The sequence below is a fragment of the Salvelinus namaycush genome, chromosome 15, assembly GCF_016432855.1.
Source record: "Salvelinus namaycush isolate Seneca chromosome 15, SaNama_1.0, whole genome shotgun sequence".
In the NCBI taxonomy this organism is placed as follows: domain Eukaryota; kingdom Metazoa; phylum Chordata; class Actinopteri; order Salmoniformes; family Salmonidae; genus Salvelinus; species Salvelinus namaycush.
This window is the reverse complement of record NC_052321.1, coordinates 12,517,307-12,533,434: the sequence shown is the minus strand read 5'-3', so window position 1 is coordinate 12,533,434 and position 16,128 is coordinate 12,517,307. Positions and strand designations below refer to the sequence as shown.

Sequence of the window (16,128 nt, the reverse complement as noted above, 5' to 3'; positions counted from 1 at the left end):
TCTGAGCAGCTTACCGATCGCTGCAGCTGTACACAGCCCATCTGTAAATAGCCCATCCAACTACCTACCTCATCCCCATATTGTTTTTATTTACTTTTTTTTGTTGCTGTTTTGCACACCAGTATTTCTACTTGCACATCATCATCTGCACATCTATCACTCCAGTGTTAATTTGCTAAATTGTAATTACTTCGCTACTATGGCCTATTTATTGCTTTACCTCCTTACTCAATTTGCACACATTGTATATAGATTTTTCTATTGTTTTATTGATTGTACTTTTGTTTATCCCACATGTAACTCTGTGTTGTTGTTTATTGACGCACTGCTTTGCTTTATCTTGGCCAGGTCGCAAATGAGAACTTGTTCTCAACTAGCCTACCTGGTTAAATAAAGGTGAAATAAAAAAATAAAAAATAATGACAGGTTATGCCAGCGGTTATGACATATTATGACATAGTTATTATGACTGTGTGATAACATGGTATGACACTGGCTGTCAAGTAAAGTGTTACCCCTTTTTTTTGCTCAGAAACTTGGAGGGCTAAGTAAAATCACCCGTGGGCCGCCAGTTGGGGAACCCTGATGTAGAAGCACACACGTGTTATTAGCATGTCAAGGGATACGTGTGTGGACAGAGACATATACAGACAGCGAGACAGAGACAGGCTTACTGCAACAGTGGAGAGGTCAGTGAGGAGGAGAGTACTGGCGTGATGTTTAGAACACATGTCAGAATACGGCCTCTGAGAGGGAGGAGACAAGAGGAGGGGTAGGAGAGGAGGAAAGAGGAGAACAGAAAGGACAAGTAGGAAAGAGCGGGCAAGGAGGAAGGACGGGAAGAAAAAGAGGAAGGCAAGAAGGAAATGGAATACAGAAAATAATGACAGAATATAAAAAGAAGGAAACTGAAATCGTCTGAAGCAAATGTACAATTAGTTGTCAATGTCTTTACATACATTATTACACATACAGAAAAAGGATTCAGGCATTTCAGAACCACAAGAGGGCACCTCTGCTCGTACATAATACATGGGATGTCATCGCCCTCTAGTGGGCATGAGGCTGAATTGAAGAGCTCATTTCATAAGACTGCCTGTTCACAAATCTTCAGTATAAGAAAAGTGTATATACTTAATTTAAAACATATGGACAGGTATTAGCAATGACAAGATAGAACCATAACCACATTGCTAATACTTATTCAATCCTTTAAGGTCTACACAAAGTACCTAGGGTTACGGATAGGGGGTGTTTGGAATTGGGCCTCTCTCTCTCACCATGTAAGCGTCTCCTCCCGCCTGGCTCCTCTTCTGCAGGGGGACGAGAGGGGGGCGTTCTCTAATGAAGGGTTCTTTCCTCAGGGCCCTCCTCAGCACCAGGCCCAGCAGCACAGCCAGGACCAGGAGACCCAGAAAGACTAGCAGCAGGATGAACCACATCTCAGAGTAGACTGGAGCTCCCTGGGTCCCCACACCCTGCTTCCCTCCTGGGGTGGGCTCCACCGGACCTGGGAAGAGAGAGTGTGGAGGTGTGCAGCTTAGAGTAGGAATATGATACACCCAAACACTAGGGTTAGCATAGAGCAGTGGTCACCAACCTTTCTGAGTCAAGATCACGTTCCAAAAAGTCCAAAAGCAAACCGAGATCTACCGCTCAGAATAAAAAAACAAACATGACTTAAAAAATGTGCAACATTAACCTCATCAAAACAGTTCTGTAGGAATGAGGTTTGTGCAGTAGGTTTAATACATTATCACAGCATATTCATTATATGCTTGATCTGCCAATCTTGTTCTTCTCAGACCATATTATATTGCAAAACTCGAGCTTTGATTACTAAATAAATCAGTTGGTGTAGCACTTGTGAAGCACAGCTGAGGATACATTTAAATAATTCGCTTTTTTATTTTACTGGACTGATGGTACCTGCAACTGACGATCAATGTCAGGAGAGAGAGAGAGAGAAGCCTCTCACGGTCCCTGCTCTCTACATTCCTACGGTGAGAGGGGACACCGTCTTCTACCTGATGACCAAACTCGAGTCGCACCACATTATTTCAGCCTTATGCCCAAATTCATGTTGTTCCTATGACCAGAGAAAGTGAAATATTCCTCGATATTAAAATAGACACAGAGAGCTGCTCATAATAAAACGCAGGGCTGTCGATGCACTTGGCTACTCATTCATTGTAGCTACAGCGCTGGTTGAAGCACAAGTGGAAGAAGGGCGACGCATGTTTTATGTTTTGTAATAGTGTTAATCAGTGCTGTATAAAAACTTAAACATGAACTCACTCATAGAAACAGCAGCTCTTTGTTGTATAAAAACTTAAACATGAACTCACTCATAGAAACAGCAGCTCTTTGCTGTATAAAAACTTAAACATGAACTCACTCATAGAAACAGCAGCTCTTTGCTGAATAAAAACTTAAACATGAACTCACTCATAGAAACAGCAGCTCTTTGCTGTATAAAAACTTAAACATGAACTCACTCATAGAAACAGCAGCTCTTTGCTGAATAAAAACTTAAACATGAACTCACTCATAGAAACAGCAGCTCTTTGCTGTATAAAAACTTAAACATGAACTCACTCATAGAAACAGCAGCTCTTTGCTGTATAAAAACTTAAACATGAACTCACTCATAGAAACAGCAGCTCTTTGCTGTATAAAAACTTAAACATGAACTCACTCATAGAAACAGCAGCTCTTTGCTGTATAAAAACTTAAACATGAACTCACTCATAGAAACAGCAGCTCTTTGCTGTATAACAACTTAAACATGAACTCACTCATAGAAACAGCAGCTCTTTGCTGTATAAAAACTTAAACATGAACTCACTCATAGAAACAGCAGCTCTTTGCTGTATAAAAACTTAAACATGAACTCACTCATAGAAACAGCAGCTCTTTGCTGTATTCTTTGACAGACTGGCTCTAGTCATGTTTTTTTAAATGATGAAATCTCATGTAGGCTCCTATCAAACTTTGCTGTAGCCAGGGTCCTGGAAGCTGTAGTGTGATTTGAGCTATCCGATTGGCCAGCGCAGTAGGCGCACTTGATTTAGCTCTCCTGGTACGCTGGGTAGGCGGAGTTTGTCCCTTCAAACTAATTAAATGGTTCAAAATGGCAACACTTTGCCTACCCGATGCACTTGAATCAAGTGCACCTATCACCAACAGCGCAAGACAAAAGAAAAATAGGAACGCAAGGCTTTATTGTTGGCGAAGATTGTCGACCAATCAATCGAGAATGACCAGTTGGTGACTCCTGGCATAGAGTTTGTGTGTGTGTGTGTGTGTGTGCTGTCTCACTCATGCCTGTAGCAGGACTGTATCTGATGATAGGGGTGCTGGCACTGCCAATGTCTGTGGTACAGGTCACCTGGAGGGAGAGGGCTGAGGGAAGGAAGGAAGGAGGGAGGGAGGGAGAGAGAGATCTGTAAGAGTAGTAGAGTAATGTTACAAAAAACACATCTTCAGAACTAATCAGATGGAAAGATATTGCTCATAGAGGGACTGTGTGTGTGTGTGTGTGTGTGTGAGGTGTGTGTGTGTGAAGTGTATGTGTGTTGTCTCACTCTTCTCTGAGGTGCGGGGTATATAGAGGTAGCTGTGGAAGCCAATGTAGACTCTCAGGTTGTTGTCTGTCAGTGAGTAGTCTCTCAGAAAACCGTTCAGAGAGAAAGAGGCACTCCAGTCCAGCCACACCAGAGTCAGGTTACTGTACACCTCAAATGGAGAGATATACTGAGGAGCTGGAGAAGAGAGAGGGAGAGTTAGTGTAGTAACAGTAGTCCAGATGGAGGAGGTACTACCCATGTTGTTATAACAGGGCTAGGGTTAGAGGTCAGGGGTTAGATGCCTTACCCTCAGTGAGTGTAGTAACAGTAGTCCAGATGGAGGCGGTACTACCCATGTTGTTATAACAGGTAGCGCTGAGCTGGTAGCTAGAGTAGGGCTGCAGACCTGTTACGTTGTAGTTCCTGCCCCTCCCGAAGAACCGCATTTCTATTGGTCCCTCCACACAGAGCGGCGGGACTGGCTGGGGAGGCTGGGGGCAGGAGGAACGAATGTGCAGCTCACAACTAGAGAGAGAGAAGGGAAAAGAGCAGAGTGAAAGTGGAAGCAGAGGTGTTAATAAATAAATATATATACTCAACCGTTCAAAAGTTTGGGGTCACTTAGAAATGTCTTTGTTTTAGAAGGAAAAGCAAATTTTTTGTCCATTAAAATAAAATTAAATAGATCAGAAATACAGTGTAGACATTGTTAATGTTGTAAATGACTATTGTAGCTGGAAACGGCTGATTTTGAATGGAATATTTACATAGGCGTACAGAGGCCCATTATCAGCAACCATCACTCCTGTGTTCCAATGGCACATTTTGTTAGCTAATCCAAGTTTATCATTTTGCAATTATGTTAGCACAGCTGAAAACTGTTGTGCTGATTAAAGAAGCAATACAACTGGCCTTCTTTTGACTAGTTGAGTATCTGGAGCATCAGCATTTGTGGGTTCGATTACAGGCTCAAAATGGCCAGAAACAAAGACCTTTCTTCTGAAACTCGTCAGTCTATTCATGTTCTGAGAAATGGAGGCTATTCCATGTGAGAAATTGCCAAGAAACCGAAGATCTCGTACAACGCTGTGTACTACTCCCTTCACAGAACAGTGCAAACTGGCTCTAACCAGAATAGAGAGAGGAGTGGGAGGCACCGGTGCACAGTTGAGCAAGAGGACAAGTACATTAGAGTGTCTAGTTTGAGAAACAAACGCCTCACAAGTCCTCAACTGGCAGCTTCATTAAATAGTACCCGCAAAACACCAGTCTCAACGTCAACAGTGAAGAGGCGACTCCGGGATGCTGTCCTTACAGGCAGAGTTCCTCTGTCCAGTGTATGTGTTCTTTTGCTCATCTTCATTTTTTTTTTATTGGCCAGTCTGAGATGTGGCTTTTTCTTTGCAACTGTGAGATGCAGAATAGGTGAACGTATGATCTCCGCATGTTTGGTTCCCACGTGAAGCATGGAGGAGGAGGTATGATGGTCTGGGGGTGCTTTGCTGGTGACACTGTCAGGGATTTATTTAGAAATCAAGGCACACTTAACCAGCATGGCTTCCACAGCAATACGCCATCCCAACTGGTTTGCGCTTAGTGGGACTGTCATTTGTTTTTCTACAGGAAAATGACCCAACACATCTGCAGGCTGTGTAAGGGCTATTTGACCAAGGAGATTGATGGAGTGCTGCATCAGATGACCTGGCCTCCGCAATCACCCAACCTCAACCCAGTTGAGATGGTTTGGGCTGAGTTGGACTGCAGAGAGAAGGAAAAGCAGCCAACAAGTGTGGGAACTCTTTCAAGACTGTTAGAAAAGCATTCCAGGTCAAGCTGGTTAAGAGAATACCAAGAGTGCAAAGCTGTCATCAAATCAAATTTTATTTGTCACATACACATGGTTAGCAGATGTTAATGCGAGTGTAGCGAAGGGTGGCGCTACTTTGAAGAATCTCAAATATAAAATATATTTTGATTTGTTTAACACTTTTTTGGTTACTACATGATTCCATATGTGTTATTTCATCGTGTTGATGTCTTCACTATTATTCTACAATGTAGAAAATAGTCAAAATAAAGAAAAACCCTGGAATGAGTAGGCGTGTCCAAACTTTTGACTGGTACTGTATGTGCTTGTGTTTCTCTCTCTACCTCTCTATGAGTCCGTTGGGGGCGAGCGGTTCGTCCCACTCCACCTGTGCTGAGCGTGATGTCAGAGCCACTGGGCGAGGGGATGGCTGCTGTGCTGGGGGGGAGGCCTGGGTGCGCAGCTCACTCATGGGGCCCTGGCTGCAGCACTGGTAGCAGGTACAGGCTTCTACTCCTACCCAGTACTGAGTGTATGGACTCAGGCCATGGAGGGTCTGCTGACGAGATATCCCCTCTGAAAGCTGAGAGAGAGACAGAGAGAGACCGATAGAGAGATTGTCACAGAAAAGTTATCTCTTCGGTGTGTGCTTGTGTGTTACCCGTGTATGTGTGTGTGTTACTAGTGAGTGTGTGTCTCAATAGTGTTTGTTACCAGAATGTGTGTGTGTTATCAGACTGTGTGTGTGTTATCAGACTGTGTGTGTGTTATCAGACTGTGTGTGTGTTATCAGACTGTGTGTGTGTTATCAGACTGTGTGTGTGTGTTATCAGACTGTGTGTGTGTTATCAGACTGTGTGTGTGTGTTATCAGACTGTGTGTGTGTGTTATCAGAGTGTGTGTGTTACCAGAGTGTGTGTGTTACCAGTGTGTGTGTGTTACCAGAGTGTGTGTGTTACCAGAGTGTGTGTGTTACCAGAGTGTGTGTGTTACCAGTGTGTGTGTAGCGTTGGGGCCCTCTGAGAACACCCTGTAAAGGCTGACGATGCCATTGGGCCTTGTAGGGGGGCGGATGTCAACAACAGCCGAGGTTGCTAAGATACGCAGGAAGGTTGGCGGGCCAACACCCTCAGGAGGGGCGGGACCTGTTCTCCCATTGGCCCATTGGCTTCCTGAACGACCAACAGAATTCACCGCCCAAACCTGTCAATAAAAAAATTAATAACACAACTTTAGGATTATGTTTTGTTTATGACAAGTATGTTATCATCGTACAAAATCAAAGCAGTGGTCACCAACCCAGCAGGCTTTTGTTCCAGCACTAACACACTAAACACTTGTACTAACACAATTGCTAATCAGAAAAAAACTGGAAAAAGCCCCCTTGCTGCTCATTTATGAGGCTGTATCAGGAGTCCTCCATCAATGTACTTGACTAGGTCTAAGAGTTAGTCCCCTGTCTGTGTGAGTCTACTCCCATCGCTGTCACCTGACTAAAAGAGTCTACTTCGGTCACTGTACCTTTCTGGCTGTGTGTGTGTGTGTGTGTGTGTGTGTGTGTGTGTGTGTGTGTGTGTGTGTGTGTGTGTGTGTGTGTGTGTGTGTGTGGTGTGTGTGCGCGTGTGTGCGTGGGAGCGAGTGAGAGAGAGAAAAGAAGGCAGATGTTTTACGTGCATCCAGCCGATTGTGTTATTTGTTCGTTTATTTGCGTTGTTTGTAACTTCTTTTTTTACTTCTTTTGTACATAATGTTGCCGCTACCGTCTCTTATGACTGAAAATAACTTGTATACATCAGGACTGCGATTGTTCACCACGGACTGGCAGAATCCTTTTTTTCCTTTCATGACTCTGACGAGCCCGACGCAAAGGATATACTGCTTCCTCGGGAACAGGCCCCGATCACCGTGATCTGTGTGAAGAGGAGGCGGAGAAAGAGGGGCCGAAGGTCGGGCTGCCTTCTGAGAATTCGTAGGCGATTGAATAAGCCTCCACTTCCCTCCATTCTGCTAGCAAATGTGCAATCTTTGGAGAATAAAATCGTTGAGTTACGCGGAAGATTAAACAAAAAATTGTAACATCTCATGCTTCACGGAGTCGTGGCTGAATGACGACAATATCAACATACAGCTGGCTGGTTATACGATGTACCGGCAGGATAGAACAGCGGCGTCTAGTAAGACAAGCGGACAAGGGTCTATGTATTTTTGTAAACAACAGCTGGTGCACGATATCTAAGGAAGTCTCGAGCTATTGCTCGCCTGAGGTAGAGTATCTCATGATAAGCTGTAGACCACACTATCTACCGAGAGAGTTTTCATCTGTATTCTTTGTAGCTGTTTACTGTGGCAAAGAAGGGGGTCGAGTGATAAATGGCAGATATGTGAGAGCAGAACTAATAAACGGGCTCTGCCCGATCACTAAAATGGTCACCCCGATCAGAACTACAGATCACAAAATGGCCGACTGCCAAAACTACAAGTCCCAGAAGCAAGGGGAAACCTCAGAAGGTGGAGCCGACACACACATAAAGATTCAAGAAAAACCAGGAAGAGGAAGAGAGGGCTGGAAGGATCTATGAACCGTAGAGAAAGAGACAATAGATATTGGCTGGATTTACCGTGTATGAGCTGGACTGTTTTGGACTTACCTGTTGGTGTTTGGACCTGGACCTACCGAGAACCCGATTCGTGTACCGAACCCTGCTATCCTTGACCTTGCCTATGACCTGGGTGGACCAGGACGGAGAAACAAACACACAGGTACTGTCCTGTTTGAAAGAACTCTCATTCTGGGGTAATTTGGTGACAGTTTCCCATTTAATTTGTGACAAACGCTCATAACCTTGAAGAGGTTTGCCACATTACATACCACCACAGTCCGAGGCTGGCACTAAGACCGCACTGAATGAGCTGTATTCCACCATAAGGAAACAAGAAAACACTCACCCAGAGGCGGTGCTCCTAGTAGCCGGGGACTTTAATGCAGGGAAACTTAAATCGGTTTTACCAAATTTCTAGTAGCATGTTAAATGTGCAGACACGCATACAAAGCTCTCCCTCACCCTCCATTTGGCAAATCTGACCATAATCCTCTATCCTCGTGATTCCTGCTTACAACCAAAAATTAAAGCAGGAAGTACCAGTGACTAGATCAATAAAAAAAGTGGTCAGAGGAAGCAGATGCTAAGCTACAGGACTCTTTTGCTAGCACAGACTGGAATATGTTCCGGGATTCCTCCGATGGCATTGAGGAATACACCACCTCAGTCATCGGCTTCATCAATAAGTGCATCGATGACGTCATTCCCACAGTGACCGTACGTACATACCCCAACCAGAAGCCATGGATTACAGGCAGCATCCGCACTGAGCTAAAGGCTAGAGCTGTCGCTTTCAAGGAGCGGGAAATCACGCTATGTCCTCCAACGAACCATCAAACAGGCAAAGCATCAATACAGAACTAAGATCCAAACGTACTAACCCGTTTCCGACGCTTGTCGGATGTGGCAGGGCTTGCCAACCATTACAGACTACAAAGGGAAGCACAGCCGAGACCTGCCCAGTGACACGAGCCAACCAGACGAGCTAAACTACTTCTATGCTCGCTTCGAGGCAAATAACACTGAAACATGCATGAGAGCACCAGCTGTTCCAGAAGACTGTCTGATCACGCTCTCCACAGCCGATGTGAGTAAGACCTTTAAACAGGTCAACATTCACAAGGCCACAGGGCCAGATGCATGACCAGGACGTGTACTGCGAGCATGCGCTGACCAAGTGACAAGTGTCTTCACTGACATTTTCAACCTCTCCCTGTCCGAGTCTGTAATACCAACATGTTTTAAGCAGACCACCATAGCCCTATGCCCAAGAACACTAAGGTAAACTGCCTAAATTATTACCGACCCGTAGTACCCACGTATGTAGCCATGAAGTGCTTTGAAAGGCTGGTCATGGCTCACATCAACACCATCATCCCAGAAACCCTAGATCCACTGAAATTTGCATACCGCCCCAACAGATCCACAGATGATGCAATCTCTATTGCACTCCACACTGCCCTTTCCCACCTGAACAAAAGGAACACCTATGTGAGAATGCTATTCATTGACTACAGCTCAGCGTTCAACACCATAGTGCCCTCAAAGCTCATCAATAAGCTAAGGACCCTGGGACTAAACACCTCCCTCTGCAACTGGATCCTGGACATCCTGACGGGCCGCCCCAGGTGGTAAGGGTAGGTAACAACACATCCGCCACGCTGATCCTCAACACAGGTGCCCCTCAGGGGTGCATGCTCAGTCCCCTCCTGAACTCCCTCTTCACTCTTGACTGCATGACCATCATTAAGTTTGCCGATGACACAACAGTGGTAGGCCTGATCACCGACAACTACGAGACAAGCTATAGGGAGGAGGTCAGGGACCTGGTCGTGTGGTGCCAGGACAACAACCTCTCTCTCAACGTGATCAAGACAAAGGAGATAATTGTGGACTACAGGAAAAAGAGGACCGAGCACGCCCCCATTCTCATCAACGGGGCTGCAGTGGAGCAGGTTGAGAGCTTCAAGTTCCTTGGTGTCCACATCACCAACAAACTAACATGGTCCAAGCACACCAAAACAGTCGTGATGAGGTCACAACAACATAGTCACTTTAATAACTCTACCTACATGTACATACTACCTCAACTAACCCACACATTGACTCTGTATCGGTACCCCCCTGTATATAGTCTTGCTATTGATATTTTACTGCTGCTCTTTAATTACGTGTTACTTTTATTCCCTATTCTTATCCATATTTTTTTGAAACTGCATTGTTGGTTAGGGGCTCGTAAGTAAGCATTTTACTGTTGTATTCGGCGCATATGACTAATAAAATTTGATTTGATGTGAGTGTATATGTGACTGAGTGTATGTGTGAGTGTGTGAGTGTCCCCCACACACACTCACTCGCCCCATAGTCCCCCCCACACTCACTCGCCCCATAGTCCCCCCTCACTCACACACCCCATAGTCCCCCCTCACTCACACGCCCCATAGTCCCCCCCACACTCACACGCCCCATAGTCCCCCGCCACTCACACGCCCCATAGTCCCCCCACACTCACACGCCCTATAGTCCCCCCTCACTCACACGCCCCATAGTCCCCCCCAAACTCACACGCCCCATAGTCCTCCCCCACTCACACGACCCATAGTCCTCACACGCCCCATAGGCCCCCCCACCCACATGCCCCATAGTCCCCCCACACTCACACGCCCCATAGTTCCCCCCTCACTCACACGCCCCATAGTCCCCCCACACACTCATGCGAACCATAGTCCCCCCACACACTCACGCGCCCCATAGTCCCCCCACACACTCACACGCCCCATAGTCCCCCCACACACTCACACGCCCCATAGTCCCCCCACACACTCACACGCCCCATAGTCCCCCCACACTCACTCGCCCCATAGTCTCCCCCACACACACTCACTCGCCCCATAGTCCCCCACACACTCACACGCCCCATAGTCCCCCCACTCACACACCGCATAGTTCCCCCTCACTCACACGCCCCATAGTCCCCCCCACACTCACACACCCCATAGTCCCCCCTCACCCACATGCCCCATAGTCCCCCCACACTCACACACGCCCCATAGCCCCCCCCACTCACTCGCCCCATAGTCCCCCCTCACCCACATGCCCCATAGTCCCCCCTCACCCACATGCCCCATAGTCCCCCCACACTCACGCACCATAGTCCCCCCTCACTCACACGCCCCATAGTCCCCCCACACTCACGCCCCATAGTCCCCCCACTCACACACCGCATAGTTCCCCCTCACTCACACGCCCCATAGTCCCCCCACACACTCACACGCCCCATAGTCCCCCCTCACCCACATGCCCCATAGTCCCCCCTCACTCACACGCCCCATAGTCCCCCCACACTCACGCACCATAGTCCCCCCTCACTCACACGCCCCATAGTCCCCCCTCACTCACACGCCCCATAGTCCCCCCACACACTCACACGCCCCATAGTCCCCCCACACTCACTCGCCCCATAGTCTCCCCCACACACACTCACTCGCCCCATAGTCCCCCCTCACTCACACGCCCCATAGTCCCCCCACACTCACGCACCATAGTCCCCCCTCACTCACACGCCCCATAGTCCCCCCTCACTCACACGCCCCATAGTCCCCCCACACACTCACACGCCCCATAGTCCCCCCACACTCACTCGCCCCATAGTCTCCCCCACACACACTCACTCGCCCCATAGTCCCCCCTCACTCACACGCCCCATAGTCCCCCCACACACTCACGCACCCCATAGTCCCCCCACACACTCACACGCCCCATAGTCCCCCCCCACACTCACTCGCCCCATAGTCCCCCCTCACTCACACGCCCCATAGTCCCCCCTCACTCACACGCCCCATAGTCCCCCCTCACTCACGCGCCCCATAGTCCCCCCACACACTCACGCACCCCATAGTCCCCCCACACACTCACACGCCCCATAGTCCCCCCACACTCACTCGCCCCATAGTCTCCCCCACACACACTCACTTGCCCCATAGTCCCACACACACTCACTCGCCCCATAGTCCCCCACACACTCACACGCCCCATAGTCCCCCCACACTCACACGCCCCATAGTCCCCCCTCACCCACACGCCCCATAGGCCCCCCACACTCACACGCCCCATAGTCCCCCCACACACTCACACGCCCCATAGTCCCCCCACACTCACTCGCCCCATAGTCTCCCCCACACACACTCACTCGCCCCATAGTCCCCCCTCACTCACACACCGCATAGTTCCCCCTCACTCACACGCCCAATAGTCCCCCCTCACCCACACGCCCCATAGGCCCCCCACACTCACACGCCCCATAGTCCCCCCACACTCACGCACCATAGTCCCCCCTCACTCACACGCACCATAGTCCCCCCACTCACACGCCCCATAGTCCCCCCTCACTCACACGCCCCATAGTCCCCCCTCACTCACACGCCCCATAGTCCCCCCTCACTCACACGCCCCATAGTCCCCCCACACACTCACACGCCCCATAGTCCCCCCACACACTCACACGCCCCATAGTCCCCCCACACACTCACACGCCCCATAGTCCCCCCACACACTCACACGCCCCATAGTCCCCCCACACTCACTCGCCCAATAGTCCCCCCCACATTCACACGCCCCATAGTCCCCCCCACTCACACGCCCCATTGACCCCCCCCCACACTCACACGCCCCATAGTCCCCCACTCACACGCCCCATAGTACCCCCTCACTCACACGCTCCATAGTCCCCCCCACACTCACGCGCCCCATAGTCCCCCCTCACTCACACGCCCCATAGTCCCCCCACACACTCACACACTCCATAGTCCCACACACTCACACACTCCATAGTCCCCCACACTCACAAACTCCATAGTCCCCCACACTCACACGCCCCATAGCCGCCCCTCACGCACGCGCCCCATAGTCCCCCCTCACTCACGCGCCCCATAGTCCCCCCACACACTCACGCGCCCCATAGTCCCCCCACACTCACGCGCCCCATAGTCCCCCACACACTCACACGCCCCATAGTCCCCCACACACTCACACGCCCAATAGTCTCCCACATACTCACTCGCCTCAATAGTCTCCCACATACTCACACGCCCCATAGTCTCCCACACACACACGCCCCATAGTCCCCCCCCACACTCACACGCCCCATAGTCCCCCACACTCACAAGCCCCATAGTCCCCCCACACTCACTCGCCCAATAGTCTCCCCCACACACACTCATTCGCCCCATTGACCCCCCCCACACTCACTCGCCCAATAGTCTCCCACATACTCACTCGACCCATAGTCCCCCCTCACTCATTCACTCACACGCCCCATAGTCCCCCCTCACTCACTCACACGCCCCATAGTCCCCCCTCACTCACACGCCCCATAGTTCCCCCCTCACTCACACGCCCCATAGTTCCCCCCTCACTCACACGCCCCATAGTCCCCCCTCACCCACACGCCCCATAGGCCCCCCACACTCACACGCCCCATAGTCCCCCCACACTCACGCACCATAGTCCCCCCTCACTCACACGCACCATAGTCCCCCCACTCACACGCCCCATAGTCCCCCCTCACTCACACGCCCCATAGTCCCCCCACACACTCACACGCCCCATAGTCCCCCCACACACTCACACGCCCCATAGTCCCCCCACACTCACTCGCCCAATAGTCCCCCCCACATTCACACGCCCCATAGTCCCCCCCACTCACACGCCCCATTGACCCCCCCACACTCACACGCCCCATAGTCCCCCACTCACACGCCCCATAGTACCCCCACACTCACACGCTCCATAGTCCCCCCACACTCACGCGCCCCATAGTCCCCCCTCACTCACACGCCCCATAGTCCCCCCTCACTCACACGCCCCATAGTCCCCCCACACACTCACACACTCCATAGTCCCCCACACTCACACGCCCCATAGCCGCCCCTCACGCACGCGCCCCATAGTTCCCCCCTCACTCACACGCCCCATAGTTCCCCCCTCACTCACACGCCCCATAGTTCCCCCCTCACTCACACGCCCCATAGTTCCCCCCTCACTCACACGCCCCATAGTTCCCCCTCACTCACACGCCCCATAGTTCCCCCTCACTCACACGCCCCATAGTTCCCCACACTCACACGCCCCATAGTCCCCCCCCACTCACACGCCCCATAGTCCCCCCTCACTCACACGCACCATAGTCCCCCACACTCACACGCCCCATAGTCCCCCCCCACTCACACGCACCATAGTCCCCCACACACTCACTCGCCCCATAGTCCCACACACACACACTCACCATAGTCCCCCCACACTCACTCGCCCCATAGTCCCACACACTCACACACTCCATAGTCCCCCACACTCACACGCCCCATAGCCGCCCCTCACGCACGCGCCCCATAGTTCCCCCCTCACTCACGCGCCCCATAGTTCCCCCCTCACTCACACGCCCCATAGTTCCCCCCTCACTCACACGCCCCATAGTTCCCCCCTCACTCACACGCCCCATAGTTCCCCCCTCACTCACACGCCCCATAGTTCCCCCCTCACTCACACGCCCCATAGTTCCCCCCTCACTCACACGCCCCATAGTTCCCCCCTCACTCACACGCCCCATAGTTCCCCCCTCACTCACACGCCCCATAGTTCCCCCCTCACTCACACGCCCCATAGTTCCCCCCCTCACTCACACGCCCCATAGTCCCCCCCACACTCACACGCCCCATAGTCCCCCCCACACTCACACGCCCCATAGTCCCCCCTCACTCACACGCCCCATAGTCCCCCCTTCACTCACACGCCCCATAGTCCCCCCACACACACTCACTCGCCCAATAGTCCCCCCACACACACTCACTCGCCCAATAGTCCCCCCCACACTCACACGCCCCATAGTCCCCCCCCACTCACACGCCCCATAGTCCCCCCCCACTCACACGCACCATAGTCCCCCACACACTCACTCGCCCCATAGTCCCACACACACTCACACTCACCATAGTCCCCCCACACTCACTCGCCCCATAGTCTCCCCCACACACACTCACTCGCCCCATAGTCCCCCACACACTCACACGCCCCATAGTCCCCCCACACTCACGCACCATAGTCCCCCCTCACTCACACGCACCATAGTCCCCCCACTCACACGCCCCATAGCCGCCCCTCACGCACGCGCCCCATAGTCCCCCCTCACTCACGCGCCCCATAGTCCCCCCACTCACTCACGCGCCCTATAGTCCCCCCACACTCACACGCCCCATAGTCCCCCACACACTCACACGCCCCATAGTCCCCCACACACTCACACGCCCAATAGTCTCCCACATACTCACTCGCCTCAATAGTCTCCCACATACTCACACGCCCCATAGTCCCCACACACACACGCCCCATAGTCCCCCCCCCACACTCACACGCCCCATAGTCCCCCCCCCACACTCACACGCCCCATAGTTCCCCCCTCACTCACACGCCCCATAGTTCCCCCCTCACTCACACGCCCCATAGTTCCCCCCTCACTCACACGCCCCATAGTTCCCCCCTCACTCACACGCCCCATAGTTCCCCCCTCACTCACACGCCCCATAGTTCCCCCCTCACTCACACGCCCCATAGTTCCCCCCTCACTCACACGCCCCATAGTTCCCCCCTCACTCACACGCCCCATAGTTCCCCCCTCACTCACACGCCCCATAGTTCCCCCCTCACTCACACGCCCCATAGTTCTCCCCTCACTCACACGCCCCATAGTCCCCCCCACACTCACACGCCCCATAGTCCCCCCTCACTCACACGCCCCATAGTCCCCCCTTCACTCACACGCCCCATAGTCCCCCCACACACACTCACTCGCCCAATAGTCCCCCCACACACACTCACTCGCCCAATAGTCCCCCCCACACTCACACGCCCCATAGTCCCCCCCCACTCACACGCCCCATAGTCCCCCCCCACTCACACGCACCATAGTCCCCCACACACTCACTCGCCCCATAGTCCCACACACACTCACACTCACCATAGTCCCCCCACACTCACTCGCCCCATAGTCTCCCCCACACACACTCACTCGCCCCATAGTCCCCCACACACTCACACGCCCCATAGTCCCCCCACACTCACGCACCATAGTCCCCCCTCACTCACACGCACCATAGTCCCC

General features: G+C 51.6%; 1 protein-coding gene across 1 annotated transcript in view; it reads right to left on the bottom strand.

The window, feature by feature from the left end:
- LOC120059766 (usherin-like) overlaps nucleotides 1–16,128 on the bottom strand; it is a 221,759-nt gene that overhangs the window by 5,811 nt on the left and 199,820 nt on the right. The window contains exons 33-39 of the mRNA XM_039008819.1: nucleotides 6,370–6,579; nucleotides 5,721–5,959; nucleotides 3,877–4,094; nucleotides 3,588–3,764; nucleotides 3,328–3,405; nucleotides 1,281–1,510; nucleotides 742–746 (exon numbers count right to left, since the gene is read on the bottom strand). Coding sequence (XP_038864747.1) covers nucleotides 742–746; nucleotides 1,281–1,510; nucleotides 3,328–3,405; nucleotides 3,588–3,764; nucleotides 3,877–4,094; nucleotides 5,721–5,959; nucleotides 6,370–6,579 — 1,157 coding nt within the window. The remainder of the gene's footprint in view (nucleotides 1–741; nucleotides 747–1,280; nucleotides 1,511–3,327; nucleotides 3,406–3,587; nucleotides 3,765–3,876; nucleotides 4,095–5,720; nucleotides 5,960–6,369; nucleotides 6,580–16,128) is intronic.